The following is an 18,069-nucleotide window of genomic DNA, read 5'->3' on the forward strand; positions in this document are numbered from 1 at the left end:
TTTATTTAATGAGAGGGGACGCGCAGCCCCCCTCCCCAATCCAGTAGGGACCCCAGGGATCCCATCTCCCATATCCTTCATTTTGTATTAAGGCGGGTGCCCAGCAACCACACGCCCTCTCCCCTTTCTATTGAGGTCAGCCCCAGGGGATGGTGTCTCTGGTGCCTCCCAGAAGTTCGGTGAGGGGAGTCATGCTCCTCTCACCCCTAAATAATGTATTGGCGCCCCGACCCCGGCCCACCATTGGAGGTTTTATTTTAGTAGTGCAGGAACCTGTGCTTTTTTAAAAAGAAATTCCCATGGATGTTTTTGGCCCCAGACGGGGTCCCTCTGGGATACCCACCAGGCTAAGGGGGGGTCAGGATAGTCCTACCCTGCCCCCTTATATCTTTGTTCTAGCTGCCACCACATCCTTGTTCATGTGGTGGCAGCCAATCAGATCTCAGCTTGAGATCTGTCGGCCCAGCAGGTCCACTGTGGTGTGAAAAATACAAAATTTCTGAGCATTAATTGTTTAAAAACTACAGAACAGATTTACACCAAATTACAAAAAGAATACTTTCTGGAACAAGATCTAGCTTTTCACCAAATCTGGTGTTGTTCCGTTCAGTAGTTTTTGAGGTATTGCTGTTCAATTTTCCAATGGGAAAATGAAAGGGGAAAATGCGTCTTGGTCCCTGCTTGACAGATTTGCCCCAAAACTTTCCAGGACGGAGCTGAGGTGGATGCAACTTTTTTTAGGGAGGGTTTGTTAAGATTAGTTAAATGGCACCAACGTTATTAGGAAAAGAAAAAAAACGTTACCTATGGAGACTCAGACCATACTATCACTGACCACCCTGTTCTACTATTTTCACTGATTCTGCAACTGACTGTCTTTTCCAGGTGCTTCTAAGGTCAATCTTTTTTGTTCAAAGACACAATCAGAACAATAATTTAAAAAAATGCCTGGTATACAAATATAATGAAAGGCACTTGGCCATGCTTCTAATTGATTTGAACAAACATTTCATTTAATTTAGATTTAATTTTGCAGAATTTCTCTCTAGTCAAAGAATACAAGGATAATTAGTCCATTCTTCCGAAAGGAACGTTTAAAAAATATATATATGATCCAGTTCCCAAATGGTGTATTCAGGCTCCTTTATTGATACAACACAAGAAAAAAAATATGACTGTCAAAAATTAGAAAATGTCAGCTTTTCTGTTTTAAAAATAAAAGCACACCTGGGTTGGATGGACTAAAGTAAAATATATCCCTATGCAAAATATTCCACACCTCAAGATATTCAGACTTAGAAAAACTGTCCTGTAAAAAACTACAACTGGATGTTCTTATTTCTTTAGATAAACCTCGAAAAAATAGAATTTATTCTATACGTCCTGAGGCATTATATCAAAATCTATGAGAAATAGGTGGCTTAATTAAACAAATTGGAATAGTTCCGGATAGGCTCTTGCTTAACCATATAATCTCACACTGAACATAAACGAAAACCCACTAAACAAAACTAAAACCTATATTTTCAACCTCAATACTTTTTCCTTGTTTGTTGTATGTGCTTCCCTCGCACTGACCACAGATATGTCTCACAAGAAAAAAAAAACGATGTTAAATTTTAATCAAATACAATGATTCCAACTTCAGGGAGGAACCATGTTCAAATCGTTATGTATCACATTAAACTTCTTTGTCTAGAAAAACCCAAATGCCTCTGCTGGAGGAGTGGAGGAGTGTGGCTCAATGGTTAGAGCGGCAGACCCTGATGCGGAGTTCTGGCCAGGGACCAGGGTTCGATTCCCACCTCGGCGGGGTCTCGGGCTCAATTTCCTCAGACCTGTTAATTCTCGCCTCGGTGCCTATTCTAATCATGGGCCCCACGCTGCAACTCCGGGCAATAGCTAGCTTAGCCTCCACACCGGCCCCAACAGCGCTAAGGATGCCTGGCTTCACCCTGGGGGTGCCCAGGAGTGGACACTTCACAGGGAAAGCCAGGAGGGGTTCCACAGCGGTATGAGTATCAGTGCCAGGAAGCCGAATAGCCGACACCACAAGGTGAATGTCTGGTGACAGTGCGCTCTATAAGTACCATGACATGACATTTACATTTCTGCTACTGGTTAAAAAATCAAAATGTGCGCATCATGCTGGAGCAGTCCAGCCATTCTCTGCGGGAAACAGTCAGAACACCAAGGTCTCAGCCATTCGTGTACCGATATGGCAAGCATAACCACGCTTGCCTTAATCACATACCACGCATATGCGTGGTTTAGCTGCTGGCTGCTGCTGGGCGAAAGCAGGAACACCTCACCAGGAAGAGAGGCAGGGGACGCGGTGCAGTAAGTGGGGCTGGGCTGGGCTGGGCTGGGGGAGGGTCAGTAGTTTTCAGGGCTGGGGGGGTCGGGTTAGTTTTCAGGGCTGGGGGGGCGGTCCAGGTTTATTTTCACGGCTGGGGGTCGGGGTAGTTTTCAGGGCTGGGGAGGATCGTTTTTAGGGCTTAAGGGAGGGCGTAGTAGTTTTTAGGGTCCAGTGGGTAGTTTTTAGGGCTCGGCCTCCGCCCACGAAAGTGGGAGGAGTTTCGAGCTCCTAATGTTAAAGAGAAAAAAAAAGTATCTCCTAGGGCTTTGGCGAGACACATTCCACACATTCCTTAGTGTGTTATGTCATCTGGCCAGTGATTCGTCTTCGCTGTGGTGTCTTTTTAATAGCCTTGAAGTGATAGGCTAAATGTCGTTTTGGTCGGCCATGTTTGTCATTTTTCGTTCGTGTGCGCGCAAAGAAGTACATTAATTATAATTAGGAGCTGTCAGGGTGCCTCCGTAAGTGAATCCAGATGGCCGGGCGCGTTCACCATTCAGCAGCGCTCAGCACGGGCAAGATTACCAAAATGAAACTCTTTGCAGGGCGCGTGGAATTGACATTCCTTTCTGAGAGAAATCAGAGCGCTTTCGTTGGGAGGGGCAGTTCAGCGGTGCAGGGGAGGCTTGCAGCCCCCACGCTGGCGGTAGCCACTGCTAAACAAAACTTCTCTGGTTCTTCACCAGCCTTTTCCCAATAAAGAGCAGTTCTGTCCGATAGCTTTGTTTCGCACTCCAAGTACTAAATGTGTTTCCCCATTACTGTCCCCATTAATGTGTGTTTTGTCGCTCGTTTGTTTAGCACTTAATACCATTAGACCGTTTCGAAGCACTAGATCTGCCAAGAGAGATGGACGAGCGAAACACTCATTTGTGAAAAAGTGATATATGCGCTCTGTTACCCAGTCTGCGAGGCGCTCTGATGCCAGTCAGGGCCTTGTCCGCTCTATTGAAAACACACAAATACATGAGTCACTTGGATGCCTGTGGGCGCACGTACCCTGCACACATCAACATTGCATCCACACATCGCAGACCAGTGGTCACCTCGCCTGACCCCAGCATGCGTGCTCCCAGGGGCCGGGTGCCAAGGCGCTTTCCCTCGAGACATTCGAAATTGCAGATAGACCAGCGCTGCACAGGGAGACACATTCCAGACACGACAAAGCGCTAAGAGGCCACGGCAGCGGTAGATGTTTTCTCTATACATACCCCACTAACGTATTGTGGCACAGAGTTCTATAGATTGAGTGGAAATACAGCCCCCCCTTCCCCTCAGTTTTCCGTAACTGCCTGAGTCAGTTGTATTCTTGTTCGACAGAGTTTATAACATAGCAGTGCAAGGATTTTTTCCGTTATAAACCTTTATACAAAGTTAAAATAACTCCCTTCTGTCCCCAATTATTAAATACAATCACCTGACCTTGAGACTAGACGTTGTATAGTGGTAAAGTACACGTTTTCTTTGGGGCTAGTGAGAAAATTCCAAGATAAAGCAGTAGGCGCAGGCGCGCCGCCTGGGCTACAGGGGACGAGGTTGAATCTGGCAGGGAATAATCAGCATCTCATCTTTACAGAATCGGTAAAATAAGAACCAAAGAGTTAGGTAAGATCAACACTTGTTATTCAGGCGCTGAGAGAAAATGCCTTGCGTGTATTGTGCAATGTGTACGTAGAGCTGTTGAAACGATGCTGCCTATAGTAACTAACATATTTTATAGGAATAGTGTTTTTTATTTTTTGCTGAGAGTGTCAGGTTTCCCAAATACACGTTCGCCGATGTATTCATCCAATCGCATCCATTTTCATTTTCTGCCCAGGGGAACAGATTCTTAAGAAAGTGGTGGATTTGTTCTGGCCCAGTGAAGTTTCTCTTCGGTGGATCTCGAGTGTCTCACTCTCCTCTGGAATGTTTTACCCACACTAGCTGACGTAGTGTTCATACGTGTGCAGTTCTTTGATCAGGCTGCCTCGCTGTGCCCAGTAGTATGCACACGTGTGGCGCTGTGCAAACAAACACGTTCCAGCGCACGAGACGCCGTCTTGGTTCAGAAACCTCCCCCCTCAGATCAATAGTTACTAGACTGGGCCTGGATGACCCTCAGCGCCTCGTACAACTCACAAATCAACACTCTAGTGGCACCTTGGGAATGGGACACACTTGGTACATGTCGGCGGGCTCGGGCCCTCTGAGAACGGAGTTCACTTCCTGCTCCTCTCCAAGGGGCACCTTGCGCCGAGGAGGTCACAGCCCCGGTCTTTCCCCCTCTAAATCTTTTTAATGGGAAACGTTTGGTGGTAATAACAGCCATTCTATACATTAAGGGCATTGATGCAGTTTAACTGTAAAGATCACCTTCACTGTGTGGGCAATCATTTACACCCCCCTTTTTTATCAATATTTAACGACAGCTTTAAGATTGATTTGTGGAGCATCGGGCCACTTGGGAGAGGTGAAGAGGGGGTGGGGGAGGGGGGGGGGTAGCGGTTACCTTCCCACCCCTAAGCTTCTGAAAAAACATTGGTTAGTGGTCTGTTGACGATTTTATGGACAGTGGTCTGTGTAAAGGAGGCGCGCTATCTCTTTATTAATTGAATGTAACAAGTGTATGTTTTTATCTGCTTTTTTGATCATATATATATATATATTTATAATACGAGAGTCTGTGTTCTCACTAGTTTGTCTCATATTTTTTTTATTGCAAAACTTTATTCTCTCCCTGTGTTCAACAACAGACACTCCCCGTTTGCATGCATACTGTTTTTATTTGTAAATTGTATTTATATAGCACTTACTACCCCTGACGAGGCCTTAAAGCGCTTTCCAACAAGTACCACGCTACTCCAAAACCCAATGTTAGATGCAAATAGGTAGATTAGTAATATGTGATTCCCTTGCCCCTGTAGGATTGGTTGTGGTAAGTGTTTCGAGTGTGTGCTCCTGGGATCGCGTGGTCAGGAGCACATTGAGAGTTGAGAGCGCAGTTTGAGAGTTGAGAGTGCAGTTTGAGAGTTGAGAGTGCAGTTTCAGAGTTGAGAGTGCAGTTTCAGAGTTGAGAGTGCAGTTTCAGAGTTGAGAGTGCAGTTTCAGAGTGCAGCACGAGAGTTGTGAGTGCAGTTTGAGAGTTGAGAGTGCAGTTTGAGAGTGCAGTTTGAGAGTGCAGTTTGAGAGTGCAGAGTGCAGTTTGAGAGTGCAGAGTGCAGTTTGAGAGTGCAGAGTGCAGTTTGAGAGTTGAGAGTGCAGATTGAGAGTGCAGTTTGAGAGTGCAGATTGAGAGTGCAGATTGAGAGTGCAGTTTGAGAGTGCAGATTGAGAGTGCAGATTGAGAGTGCAGATTGAGAGTGCAGTTTGAGAGTGCAGTTTGAGAGTGCAGATTGAGAGTGCAGATTGAGAGTGCAGTTTGAGAGTGCAGTTTGAGAGTGCAGTTTGAGAGTGCAGTTTGAGAGTGCAGATTGAGAGTGCAGATTGAGAGTGCAGATTGAGAGTGCAGTTTGAGAGTGCAGTTTGAGAGTGCAGTTTGAGAGTGCAGATTGTGAGTGCAGATTGCGAGTGCAGTTTGAGAGTGCAGTTTGAGAGTGCAGTTTGAGAGTGCAGTTTGAGAGTGCAGTTTGAGAGTGCAGTATGAGAGTTGAGAGTGCAGTTTGAGAGTGCAGTTTGAGAGTGCAGATTGAGAGTGCAGATTGCAGTTTGAGAGTGCAGTTTGAGAGTGCAGAGTGCAGTTTGAGAGTGGAGAGTGCAGATTGAGAGTGCAGTTTGAGAGTGCAGTTCGAGAGTGCAGTTTGAGAGTGCAGATTGAGAGTGCAGATTGAGAGTGCAGTTTGAGAGTGCAGTTTGAGAGTGCAGTATGAGAGTGCAGTATGAGAGTGCAGTTTGAGAGTGCAGTTTGAGAGTGCAGTTTGAGAGTGCAGTTTGAGAGTGCAGTTTGAGAGTTGAGGGTGCAGTATGAGAGTTGAGAGTGCAGATTGAGAGTGCAGATTGAGAGTGCAGAATGAGAGTGCAGAGTGCAGTTTGCAGTTTGAGAGTGCAGTTTGAGAGTGCAGAGTGCAGTTTGAGAGTGGAGAGTGCAGTTTGAGAGTGGAGAGTGCAGATTGAGAGTGCAGATTGAGAGTGCAGATTGAGAGTGCAGTTTGAGAGTGCAGAGTGGCAGTGAGTGCAGACTGAGTGCAGAGTGACAGTGAGTGCAGACTGAGTGCAGAGTGACAGTGAGTGCAGACTGAGTGCAGAGTGACAGTGAGTGCAGACTGAGTGCAGAGTGACAGTGAGTGCAGAGTGACAGTGAGTGCAGAGTGACAGTGAGTGCAGAGTGACAGTGATTGCAGAGTGACAGTGAGTGCAGAGTGACAGTGAGTGCAGAGTGACAGTGAGTGCAGAGTGACAGTGAGTGCAGAGTGACCGTGAGTGCAGAGTGACCGTGAGTGCAGAGTGACCGTGAGTGCAGAGTGAGTGCAGAGTGAGTGCAGAGTAAGTGCAGAGTGAGTGCAGAGTGAGTGCAGAGTGAGTGCAGAGTGCGTGCAGAGTGGCAGTGCGTGCAGAGTGGCAGTGCGTGCAGAGTGGCAGTGCGTGCAGAGTGGCAGTGAATGCAGAGTGGCAGTGCGTGCAGAGTGACTGCAGAGACAGTGTGTCAGGGTGCACATTGTGTGACTATGCAGGGTGACATTGGGAGTGTGCGGGTGAGCAGTGTGTGAATGTGTAGGGGCAGTGTGCGAGTGTGCAGAAAACACCACACACACATACACCACACACACATAACGCACACACAAACCACACACCTCAGTCTCTCAACACCACACACTTGTCACCACTCAACACAACACACTCACCACCACACTCACTCCCCAGGCTCACCCCCACAGACTCACCACCACACACTCACCAGCACATAGAAAACAACACACACAACAACACACGCCCAGCCGTCAATGAATGCTTTCATCATGCACAAACACCAACAACCATCATCCATCTGTGCACGCTTTTACCAAGCACACACCCACCAGCCGTCAGTGCACCCTTTCACCAGGCACACACACCTCCAGCCGGCAGTGCACTTTTCCACCAAGCAATCGCAGTATGGTACACTTTACTTTTAAACATATTCATATAAAGCACAGCATGCCACCATTGGTAAAATTACAATTCAACCAACATACTTCCACTACACACCACATGCACACACTCCATAACACATGGCAAAAAGACATTGGCATTTACAATGCCATTAGCTCAAACTCAAATAAATCCGAGCCCGATTGCATTTCTAATGCTTGTTTAATTAGGGATTAGGGTTTTAGGACTGAGTGCTGTGGATAGGGCTGGGGTAGTTTTAGGGACAGCATGGGAGTGGGAAGAGGTCAGTGGAGTGTATGTTAACGGTTAGGGTTTTAGGCCTCAGGGCAGGGGAGTGAAATGGGTAGTTTTTGTAGTTTTTAGGGCTTAGTGATGGGCGGGGTAGTTTTTAGGGCTTAGGTAGTTTTTTAAATTAGGGGTTAGAGTTATAGGCTTATGGGCAGTGGAAGGGGTTGGGGTAGTTTTTGGGATAGCGTGGGAGAGGGTCGAGGTAGTGTATGTTAAGGGTTAGGGACAGCGCTTGGGATGGCAGGGCATGGGGAGGGGAATGAGTAGTTTTCAGGTAAGGTTTTTGGGACTCAGGGCAGTGGGGCAGGTAGGGTGTTTGTAGCTTAGGGCGGGGGAAGAAGGGTTGGAGTAGTGGTGACCGTAGCCAACCATGCCCCTTTACTATTCATGCATTTACCACGAAATTGCTTGGCAAAGGCATGCGTGGTCAAGGAATGCGTAGTTAAGACGCATTTGTGGATCAGGCTGAGTGGTAGAGGCACGCGTCGTTTTGCCATGCGTGCCTCAATCATACAACCATTCTCCGCAGCAGCCCCTACCCTATGGAACTTTTTTGGAACACTGGAGAAGCATTGGAATTTTGTCTGCTTCAGGAAAAGAAAAAAAAATGTATTCTCATTATATTTCCACCATCAACTCGAATATATATTTTTTCACTCATTTTCTTCCGCCACTTCTATTTCCAGCTCTTCTTTCCCCATCTCTTCCCATTTGTTTGCAGTTCCCATCCTTTTCCTTCCACTTTTTTCTTCCACTGACCTCCACCTATCCTTTGTCTCCAAAAGACTCCTTTCCTACCCTTCAACCCACACTCATTCCTCAAAACGTTCTCCCGCTGCATCCCATTTCTATCTCATTTCTTGTTTCTGACATCTCACAGAAGGCCACCTACTACCTACCTGGAACATCTTCCTTGTCACTAGTTCAGAGAGTAATAAGCTGTTGAGTTTTTTTTTTGTACACCGCACTGACACCATTTTATTAGAGATGTGTTTAAAACACACCTCTTGTTTCATTTTAAAGATGTTCTTTCCACCTCACCATTTAACACCGCAGGGCACAAGGCCCCCATTCTACTGTTGATTTTTATCTTGGCAATGTCAAGTTTTCTTTTAGACCTGGTGGTGAGCTGCGCCTTTGTAGCAATAAAGCTGTACTCACCCCCTCTCTTCCTCCACTTGAATGCCCACTGACTGGTACCGGTAGTTGGGGTGTTGTTTCTCTTCCGCTTTCGGTGAGTCTTCAGAATCGTCCACCTAAGAAAAGAAGTAGATTGAATTAGGAAACAACATCACGCAGTCGGCGCCCATAACCTTCTACAGGTGCCAAAGGCCCATTGTACCAACGCAAACCACAGTTTCAGCTTTAAATCCTGTTTTCATGATGAGCCAAGTTAGGAGAACTTGTTCAAGGATTGGGGATTTCAGGTTCTCTGGTTCTTCACTACTGAATTCCTCCTCCAGTTTAGAGGTCAATTAGGGAACAACGAGATTACTTCAAAGGCAGGTACCTCGGAAAAGCTGCTATGACAATAGGCAGTTCTACCTTCGCATGGCACCCAAGCCTGACAGGCTACAATTCACTCCTGGCAGTGCCTGCAAGTGAGAATTCTATCTGCGCCGAATACTCAGTGTTGAAGGGTTATGCCAAATATTTGACATTAGGTGCTAATTTTTTATTTCCTTATATTTGTTTTCAAATTTTTATTTTGTATGTACTATTCTCAGTTCTATTGTAGATTTAGGTGATTGGGGATACTTTTCTCTTAGAACTACTTAAAATATTAATATTAATATTAATATTATGTGCCTTTGGTGAAGATTTACTTGGAACGGCCTTCAACTTGAAGACCATTCCAAGTAAACCTTCACCAAACCCGTTGCCCTTCACCTCCTCTTTCCATGCGGTGTCTCTCACCCTCCCCATCTCTTTCACGCCTTCATTATCTGACTACTTCCCCTGCTCCTACCCCCCTCCCCTGAATCTCTCCCCTTGCCTGCTTTTCCCCTTACGTATTTGTGCTTATTGTTTATCTTGACCTTACAAGTAACTATGTTGCCATGCTCTAATAACTGTGTAACCTTTGTAACGATGTGACCTGTAACTATGAACTGATACTCATGTAAAGCGCTCTGATACCTCCGGGTCTAGCCAGCGCTATAGAAAACCTTTAAATAAATAAAATAAAAAAAGGTACAGAAGGCTTCATGTGTGGTCATTCTTATGCTCCCAACTGACGCAGGCGTTCGCTGTTGGCGATGTGGTTGGGTGGTTGGTTGGTTGCTCTGTCAAGGGAGGAATCACAACACCAGGCAGTCAACAGGCTAACTGCAGGAATGCTGCAGGTAGCAAAATAATTCAAATACGTATATAAATAGGGTGTACAGCTTCATCGAAACCTCTAACCCAATGAAGTGTGTTCCTTCTGAAATGTTCTAAAAGCAGACTTCTTCCTTTCCTTGCGTTGGCAAGGAAAAGAGAGCTGAAAATTAGCAATACTGAAACAGAGTCGTTTACCCTTTTTTCTTGATTTATATTTGTAGTCTTTATGAAAAATATATTTCTAATGTAACGTAGATGTGATGTGCCTCCCACACCAATGTAACCAAAATGCCACCACAGCTGTTGGTGCCAGGAAGCACTGAAATTGTTGTGCGCTTGCTTTACAAGTAAATATATGTAAACAAAACGTAGGAAAAGCAGAATATTATTAATGGGATTTGAACCCATTCATGCTATTCCAATGTGGTTTATCTGATTTATGATGCAGTTGTTGTTAGAGTATTCAGCTGATGTGCATTGCAAAATGTGAGAAAATACACATTTGTTGTGAGCCTTAAATTTTGCATTTGTAATGAAACACACTTGCCAGTGCATAAAATGTGCTTCCTGTAAAGAAAAGTGCACATGTGAACGATGCAACCGTGCAATGGGTTAGATAATATACTTGGACAAGTCACTGTCAGACTTTGACCACACGGCTAAACTGCAGTCTTCATATACCATTATAGCCTGTTGCCAAGGGCTTTACCAGCTGCTTACAGCCCTACCAAGTTACAGATGAGAGCCCCTGGGCTTGGTGGAGCACACACAAAGTTTGGTATAGCCACCGGTGAATGGGCGTTAGTGCTAGTGGATCATTTGAGTGGGTAAATAAAAAAGTAAAATAAACGTACCTCCTCGCCGCGTCTCTCCTCCATCGTCTCTCCGTGTCTCTTCCAGCCAGAACAGGAAGCATCCAGGCTCCCCCTAAGCCAATTTGTGGGTGCTCAGAAATGTGTTCCTGAATACTTTTGTCCGCTCGTAAAATGTCCGCTTCCAAAGAGCCCATGAAAAGATTCGCGAATGATGGGGAAAATTTTGAGCCCATGGCCACACCCTTTGTCTGCCTGTACCATGTGTTCTCAAACATGAGGCTTAAAAGAGATGAAAGATAGATTCTTGAGGAGAGGTTATTCAGAGAACACACTACAGAAAGCCGCCCATAGACTCAAGAAAGTCAAGAGGTCAGACACACTCAAATCACATGTAAAAACACATCAAGATGTCACACAAGTACGGATGATTACTGACTTTACCGGTCTACATCATTGCATCCGTAAAAGCTTCACCAGACATTGGGGCATTTTACGAGCGGACAAAAGTATTCAGGAACACATTTCTGAGCACCCACAAATTATGTTCAGGAGGGGTAGAACTTTGAAGAATAGACTCAGCCCCACAATTCTGCGGGGTGTCATGACTACCACCTGGCTGAAACCACGGACTCCGGGCTTCTATAAATGTGGCTTCTGCTCTGTGTGCAGATGGGCCAAACACGGCACGAAACAATTTTATGGTGCTAAAGGAGACCTATACACAATTAGAACCAATATCAACTGTACAACAAGATTCGTGGTCTATGTTATTGAATGTATCTGTGGCAAGTTCTATGTGGGCAGCACAATCCGACCACTTAAAGATAGAATAGCGGAGCACATGAGGGCCATTCACAAGCAAGATCCCAAATATCCTGTTGCGTTGCATGCGGCTGCATGCCACGAACAGAACATGGATAAAAGAGTTGCTTTCTTTGGAATTACAATCCAACGTATGGGGTGGCAACAGGGAATTTAGGCTTAGATGCCTAGAAGCAATGTGGATCATGCATCTCCGTACGGTGGAACTGGGTCTAAATTTTGACCAGGAGCTCCAATATTTTTTGGGTGACTAGACTCTTGATAAACTGTACAAAGATTGCCCTTTTCTGAATTCCAGAACTTATGTCTAAGCTTAATAGAAGATTATGCTAAACTACTTTTTAAAGAAAGACTCGCGCGCACATAGACGCATATACCCACTAGGAGTGTGTCGTTTGTGGTATTGTATTTTTCCTGAAATGTTCATAATGTTGAAAGACTAAATTATTTTTTTGTTTTTGTGTTTATTATTTTCCTGAATATGTACACAATGTTTAGAGACTGAAAGGTTTCTTGCAGTTGCCCTCTTCATGCTTAGATCGTTTCATACAAGACTCTTGAATTTCCTCACTGATAGGTGAGATCAATAAGTACATGCATATCGCGCACATTGCATTAGGTTTAAAGAAAGAGGGTTCAAGATTTACCTTTTGTTGCTCAATCTATGATATTGCTTTTTTTATGAGGATGTCTTCCATTTTAGTTATCATGCTTCATGTTGTCTTGCCACATGGCATTTGATTCCAATTTATTACATTGTTGTAATTATGTATACTGTTATAAGGATGCCTACTTTTCTAGTTGTCCTGATTCTGGGCAACACAACTGTTGTTTTCAAAAGTTGTTTTTTACTTATGGACAAACTCCATAAATGTACCGTGAGTTTTCGTTGAATGCCGCTGCATGTCACTTTTTGCACAACAATACGTATTTCCACCTGCACGGATCTATACACTCAATGTACATCACGTTCTCTTTTCTCACAGTCTTGCCCTTCTCAACTTTTTTTACTCTGTTTCTGGTACTCTTTTCAAATACTTTTATGAGGGACTGAGACGGGGCTCAATTGACCCCCCTCCGGATTTGGGTTCCACGACGTACGACCACATGTCGTGGACACTTTTCACTGCACATACGTACCCAGCTCCTACACCCGAGCTACATGTATCAGAGTCCGGACGCTTCGTAGAGGACCATTTTAGCTTTTCACACGTACATAAGCATTCGCGCTCTAGTTGCCCGCATCCGGGTCTTTGACGCACCGGCAATACTATATAAGTGCTTCCGGGTCGCGGGTCACGTGTCCACACCAGGAACATGGCGACCCAAAGGACTGCCAGCACCACAAACTCCCCGTACCGGGTAAGTTTTGCTTCGCCCTGATGATGTTCCTGACTTCGTTTTCAGTAATTTCAAAAAGTGTACACCGCATGAGAGCGACAATGACAACGCTCTTCTCTTTACATTTATTTTAGGGACATCTAGTATATGGGGGTTCACTCACTCATCTAGCATTTAATTCATCAGCCTGCGGGACTACTCGACAAACGAGCTGACTATACGGGCAAATACCACAGTCATGTTCAATGTGTCCCCTCTTTTCACCAAGTGGAGGGCTGTACGGTCGTTTCAATTTTAATTTCTCACGAACTCTTGGGATCCCCTGTTCTTTTTAAATCCCACAGCTTTATACATCTACATTGAGGGCAAACCATGCTCCTTCGTTGACCCCATCCACACTGGATTAAGACGCCAGATTACTCATACCCGAGTTTTCTTCTTTCTGGTTAGATTTCTGGCTCACTTACTTACTTCCCCTTGTTTTCCCTAACTCGTAATTCTGTTTTCACGCTTAACAATCCCTCGTCCCTCCCCCCTCCTCTCCTTTTCCTTTGTTTGCATATAGAGACGTGTGTCCACACCACGGACCACTGTAACTCAACCTGGTCTCGAGCCCTGCAGGTGAGCGCTTTTCTTTTCACTTCTATTCTTTCGTCTTACGGGCTTTGTATATTTCTTTCTGTTTACTTTTCTTTTTCTGATCTGTGTTCCGTTTTCCTCCCTTCTTTCTTTCCGTTTCAGACCTTACAATTTTGCCTTTTCAACCCTACAGGTATGAAGTACATCACTTACTGTGACAACATTAGTAACATTGCCTATAGCACCAGCATGTTTCGAAACCTAAATTCACTTCACACACTGCATGGATTTTTGGCAACTATGTGTTTTTCGGTACTGGACTTGGTACATTATATTGTTGATCTTTTATATTGAGTGCTATTCTCTGGTACTCATGTATATTCTTTTACGCAATTTTGATCCCTTCCTTCTTTTCAGCATGATTGCCACACTTTTTTCTACTTTTCCCATAACCACGTTCAGGTCCACTTTTTGGTTTCCACTTTCCATGGCCCTAGCTTACTTACACTTTGTTTTGGGTCAAGTGTGCACCATTTGAAACGATGTCACACTGTACAACCTGTAAATTTTCTTGAATTTGTTCTTGCTGTATATTGCTTGCTGTATATTCCATTGCCATTTCTTTGTATCCTTCCCAGCCCTGAGGAGTCGCGGAATTTACATTCCGATGCGACGAAACACATGTCGGCGGGTTTACCAAGATAATTAAATGAAGACCCTATACTTCTAAAGACATTGCGGTTCTTTCTGACAGCTGTGAATGAATGTTGAGGTGTCCACCAGGATACAAATTCGCTATACTTTTTAGGTTTCGCCTCGCCGAAAGCTGCGCAAGCAGGCTTTCGCGCAGAGCGAAATCTTATGTCTAGAGATATGTACTAATGTCCCGCCCCTCTGTTCCATTAGCTAGCTCCATAAATGGAGGCTAGCCATTGGAACAGAGATCTGTCCGTCATGGCCGGAGCAGATTCGTGGGCGTTCCGGACATTTTTACTCATCTCGCCCCCTTGCGATCGTCATGCGGCGGTGGGCGTTGGTTTTTTTTTTTTTTTTTACAGCTTTGTTTTCCACCATTTCGGAAGTGTCCTTTGTAGGGGTGGGTTGCGCGATGTCCCGCTGTCCGTTCCCGCCCCCCCTCTTGCTGTCCGTGTGCCCGTTCCTGCCCCCCCTCCCGCTGTCCGTGTGCCCGTCCTGCCCCCCTCCCGCTGTTCATCTTCCCGCCCCCCTCCCGCTGTCCGTGTGCCCCCGTAGGTGCTTGTTTAATTGTGTGACGGTTTGAACCATTGCATACTTGCATTTCAAGCCCTCCGCCAGTGTTTCGAGGCACATGCCTTATTTTTTTTCCTTTTTAGCGAACGTTGCTCTTGCGACTGCTATTCTTCCGGCGGCAAACGCGATGTGTTTTGCAGTCACCTTGAAGAATGCGTGAGCTGCATGTTAATACTGGTTCATCAAAGCGTCTGAAATGCAGTGGAAACAGTAATGTGTTTTTTTCCTAGTGATATTTCTTTTTTCGCTGCACTGAGAGAGAACGTCTCGGCCCTCAAAGCCAATCTTTCAAATGGGGTTCAGCCATCAGAGTGCAAGTCACAGAGACGTGTGCCTTGAAAGTATGTACTGCACCTGCGTCCTATTCCAGTGATAGGCGATGGCTGTGAGCAATCGAAGGTTTGGGGCACCTCGAAGAGAGCCCTCCGCCAAAGCATACACTCTTTAGCTTTTCATCTTTACCAGTGCGGCTTGGCAATTGATAATATATAATATAATAAATACAATCATATATAATAATAATACATTGGCGGTGTTTGCTGGTGCTCCTGTACGTATGTCTAGAGGCCCCCAATTGCCACACTAACCAAGTTTACTGTGGCAAATACGTAAAACCTGCACCAGGCCAAAAGCTGAAATTAACATGGAGCTGTGCTGAACAGGACTGAACATTTGTTACGGCTAATGTTGTTGGCCTGTCTGTCTCATCTGTCGTACAGTTTGCATAAATTCCAAATAAAAAGTCCGGTTCCATGTATTCGGAGGCTTTAGAAATTAACAGGTACGGGTAATCCACCGTGCATGTTCCATCGAATACTTAAAAGCATCTTGTTTTGAAAGTGTAGGGGTGCTTTGAGAGTCCCCGTCGAGTCCCTCTCAGTAGATATACTCAGCGACCCGGATATGTTCCAGTGAGTTTTAGACTTACTACAAGTTCGCCTTTTACCCTCTTGACTATTCTACTCATTAGAGGGAAATGTCATGCACAATCGATTGCAGACGTTGTATGCTCAGGAGCTAATAACCCCTTCTTGTTGCGTTGGCTGACAACAAAAAACTATCCATAAAACTACGTATGAAGTCAATCTGATTTATATTGCAGCTGTAGGTCAGGATTGAGGCATGGCGCTTACATAGCACTGAGCGACTGTTTGTCTCATTGCCCATGCAGGCCGATTAGCTGAGTCGACACACACCACACAAACTGTTCTGTTGAAAGGAGTTTCTTGTCTCATGGAAGGGTTGTTACAAGTTCCGTTAACTTCTTTAAAAGAGGCCAACATAGTTGGGCACTCTCTGCAGGCAGGCTGTCCGTTCTTCAATTTCCCTGTCTAAATTGTATTGTGGTAATTGACTCTGTCGTAGCAATAACAGTTGCTTAACCCAATGCCTACAAGAGGACAGCAGTAGTTCATAAACATTGTTTTAACCCCAAATGCTCACCACTGGCGTGTTCTTCTTTTCTGTACTATTTTTCCACACTTTACAACATGCATTGTTGAAGTTTTTCACCTAGTCACTCCTACTTGTACTTCCCAGTTTTTGGTTTTTTACTTCCTTCTGGATGTTTTTGCGAGTACCTAGGATCTTGTTTCAGTGTCTGATCCACATAAGTAGTCATCTGCTTTCATGTTGCCTTGCTGTCTTCGTGCTCCCTTTCCCACCTTCACAAAAGTGGCCAGATTTCACCACTCATATATGGGGTGCTGTGACCCTACTCATTATGGCTTTCTTTTCTTAGCGCTCTTTGGTGCCACTGCTGTATTTCAAGACTGCACTACGTATTGGGTTTGTCCAACCGATGCCCAGGATGTCACTGTAGCCAATATTTAAGGCTCAAATGTGCAGCTGCATCAGACATGCTCTTGTTTTATTTTTTCTGGTCACATGTGGCTAGCCAGGGTCGTAATATTTCATGTGGGGGGGCTCCATCAGCCCTTTCACTTTGTAGACATTGATGGATTCTGGTTTCAAAATTCAGCCTCAAAAGAAAGGAGATATGCTGACGCCCGAGCAGAACATGACCATCACAAGCTGCTGATCTTTACACTTGGCTCCTGATTTTAATTGGGCCCTAATCCTAAAGTGATTTGGTGTATTTTTGGAAATCAAGATCTGTTACCGTTGGCTGTCACCTAGTGCTTTGTGATGCCTCACCATAGGGTTCATGGTGTTGTCTCATCCTCGACTCCACTCATTACATTTGGCTTATTTCTGGACTCTGCTGGTTTGACTGTTGGTTGCACAGCAGTGATGGGTGATGTTATTTCTTTCAGCATGATGCCCCCGCTATTGGCATTGTAAATGACAATGCCATTTATTTATCTGTTTTCAAAACCAACACATAAATAAAAATGTTGTCATTTACAATGCCAATAGCTCTAACTTTTGCAAAGGCGAAACCATTGCATTGTAAATGCTTGTTGTTGTGTGCAGTGGGATTTTCGCTAGGTTAGTCAATTATTTGGATTCAGAAGGATAGCGGAGGGTTAGAAGAGGGGAAAAGGTTTTCATTTATATAGTGCTTGTTACTCCTGATGGGGTGTTGAAGCGCTATTTCTGGCGAGTTGCATGCTATATCTAAGGAAAGAAATTATAAGTAGTAAAGTAAAACCACTGTCAAGCATAGATGTTTCTTGCTCACTCTCCTCAAACGAGCCCCAAGTTAGTACATAGGTGTGCCCCTATACCTTTATAACCAATCAGTGCCATGGATGACAGTACCCTCTGGGATCCAGGATAGACTAAGCAATGTTCTATTGAAAGAAAAGACTGAACTGGAACACTGGCATGAAACAGCAGCAGAATGGAAGGCGCCCCATCTATCATTGTGAGCCTTGTACACTGCATCCAGACCACTCCCACCTAGGACAAACTACACCCAACACCCTCTCAAACATACACCCAATGGGAGACTGGAATTCTGAAGCAAATCTGAGTGCTAAAGGCCTTGAAGTGCTATGTGAATGACATACATGGAGTAGCTCCTTGACAGTCAAGAAAGCGCTTTGGTCTTTGCAAGGAGCAGGAATTTGCTATATAAGTACAAATACAATCTCAAAGTAATTCTTTAAGCAGAGCCAGAGCACAAGCTATTACAGTGTCTCCCTTTGCATTGTGTCATTCTCAGCTATTGCAATGAATGATGAAAACATGTCTTTTTTCAACATTGTAGACTGGAGATCGAGTCAGAGACTTCTCCATAAA

At 44.8% G+C, this 18,069-nt stretch overlaps 1 protein-coding gene across 2 annotated transcripts in view; it reads right to left on the reverse strand.

Annotated features, from left to right (window-relative positions):
• The window catches only part of DLGAP1 (DLG associated protein 1), a 620,950-nt gene that overhangs the window by 147,510 nt on the left and 455,371 nt on the right, over nucleotides 1-18,069 (reverse strand). For both annotated transcript variants that reach the window (XM_078687476.1, XM_078687477.1), the window contains one exon: nucleotides 8,876-8,970. In XM_078687476.1, the coding sequence (XP_078543602.1) occupies nucleotides 8,876-8,970 (95 nt within the window). The remainder of the gene's footprint in view (nucleotides 1-8,875; nucleotides 8,971-18,069) is intronic.

Source organism: Lissotriton helveticus, chromosome 4_1 (assembly GCF_964261635.1).
Source record: "Lissotriton helveticus chromosome 4_1, aLisHel1.1, whole genome shotgun sequence".
NCBI classification, from domain to species: Eukaryota; Metazoa; Chordata; class Amphibia; order Caudata; family Salamandridae; genus Lissotriton; species Lissotriton helveticus.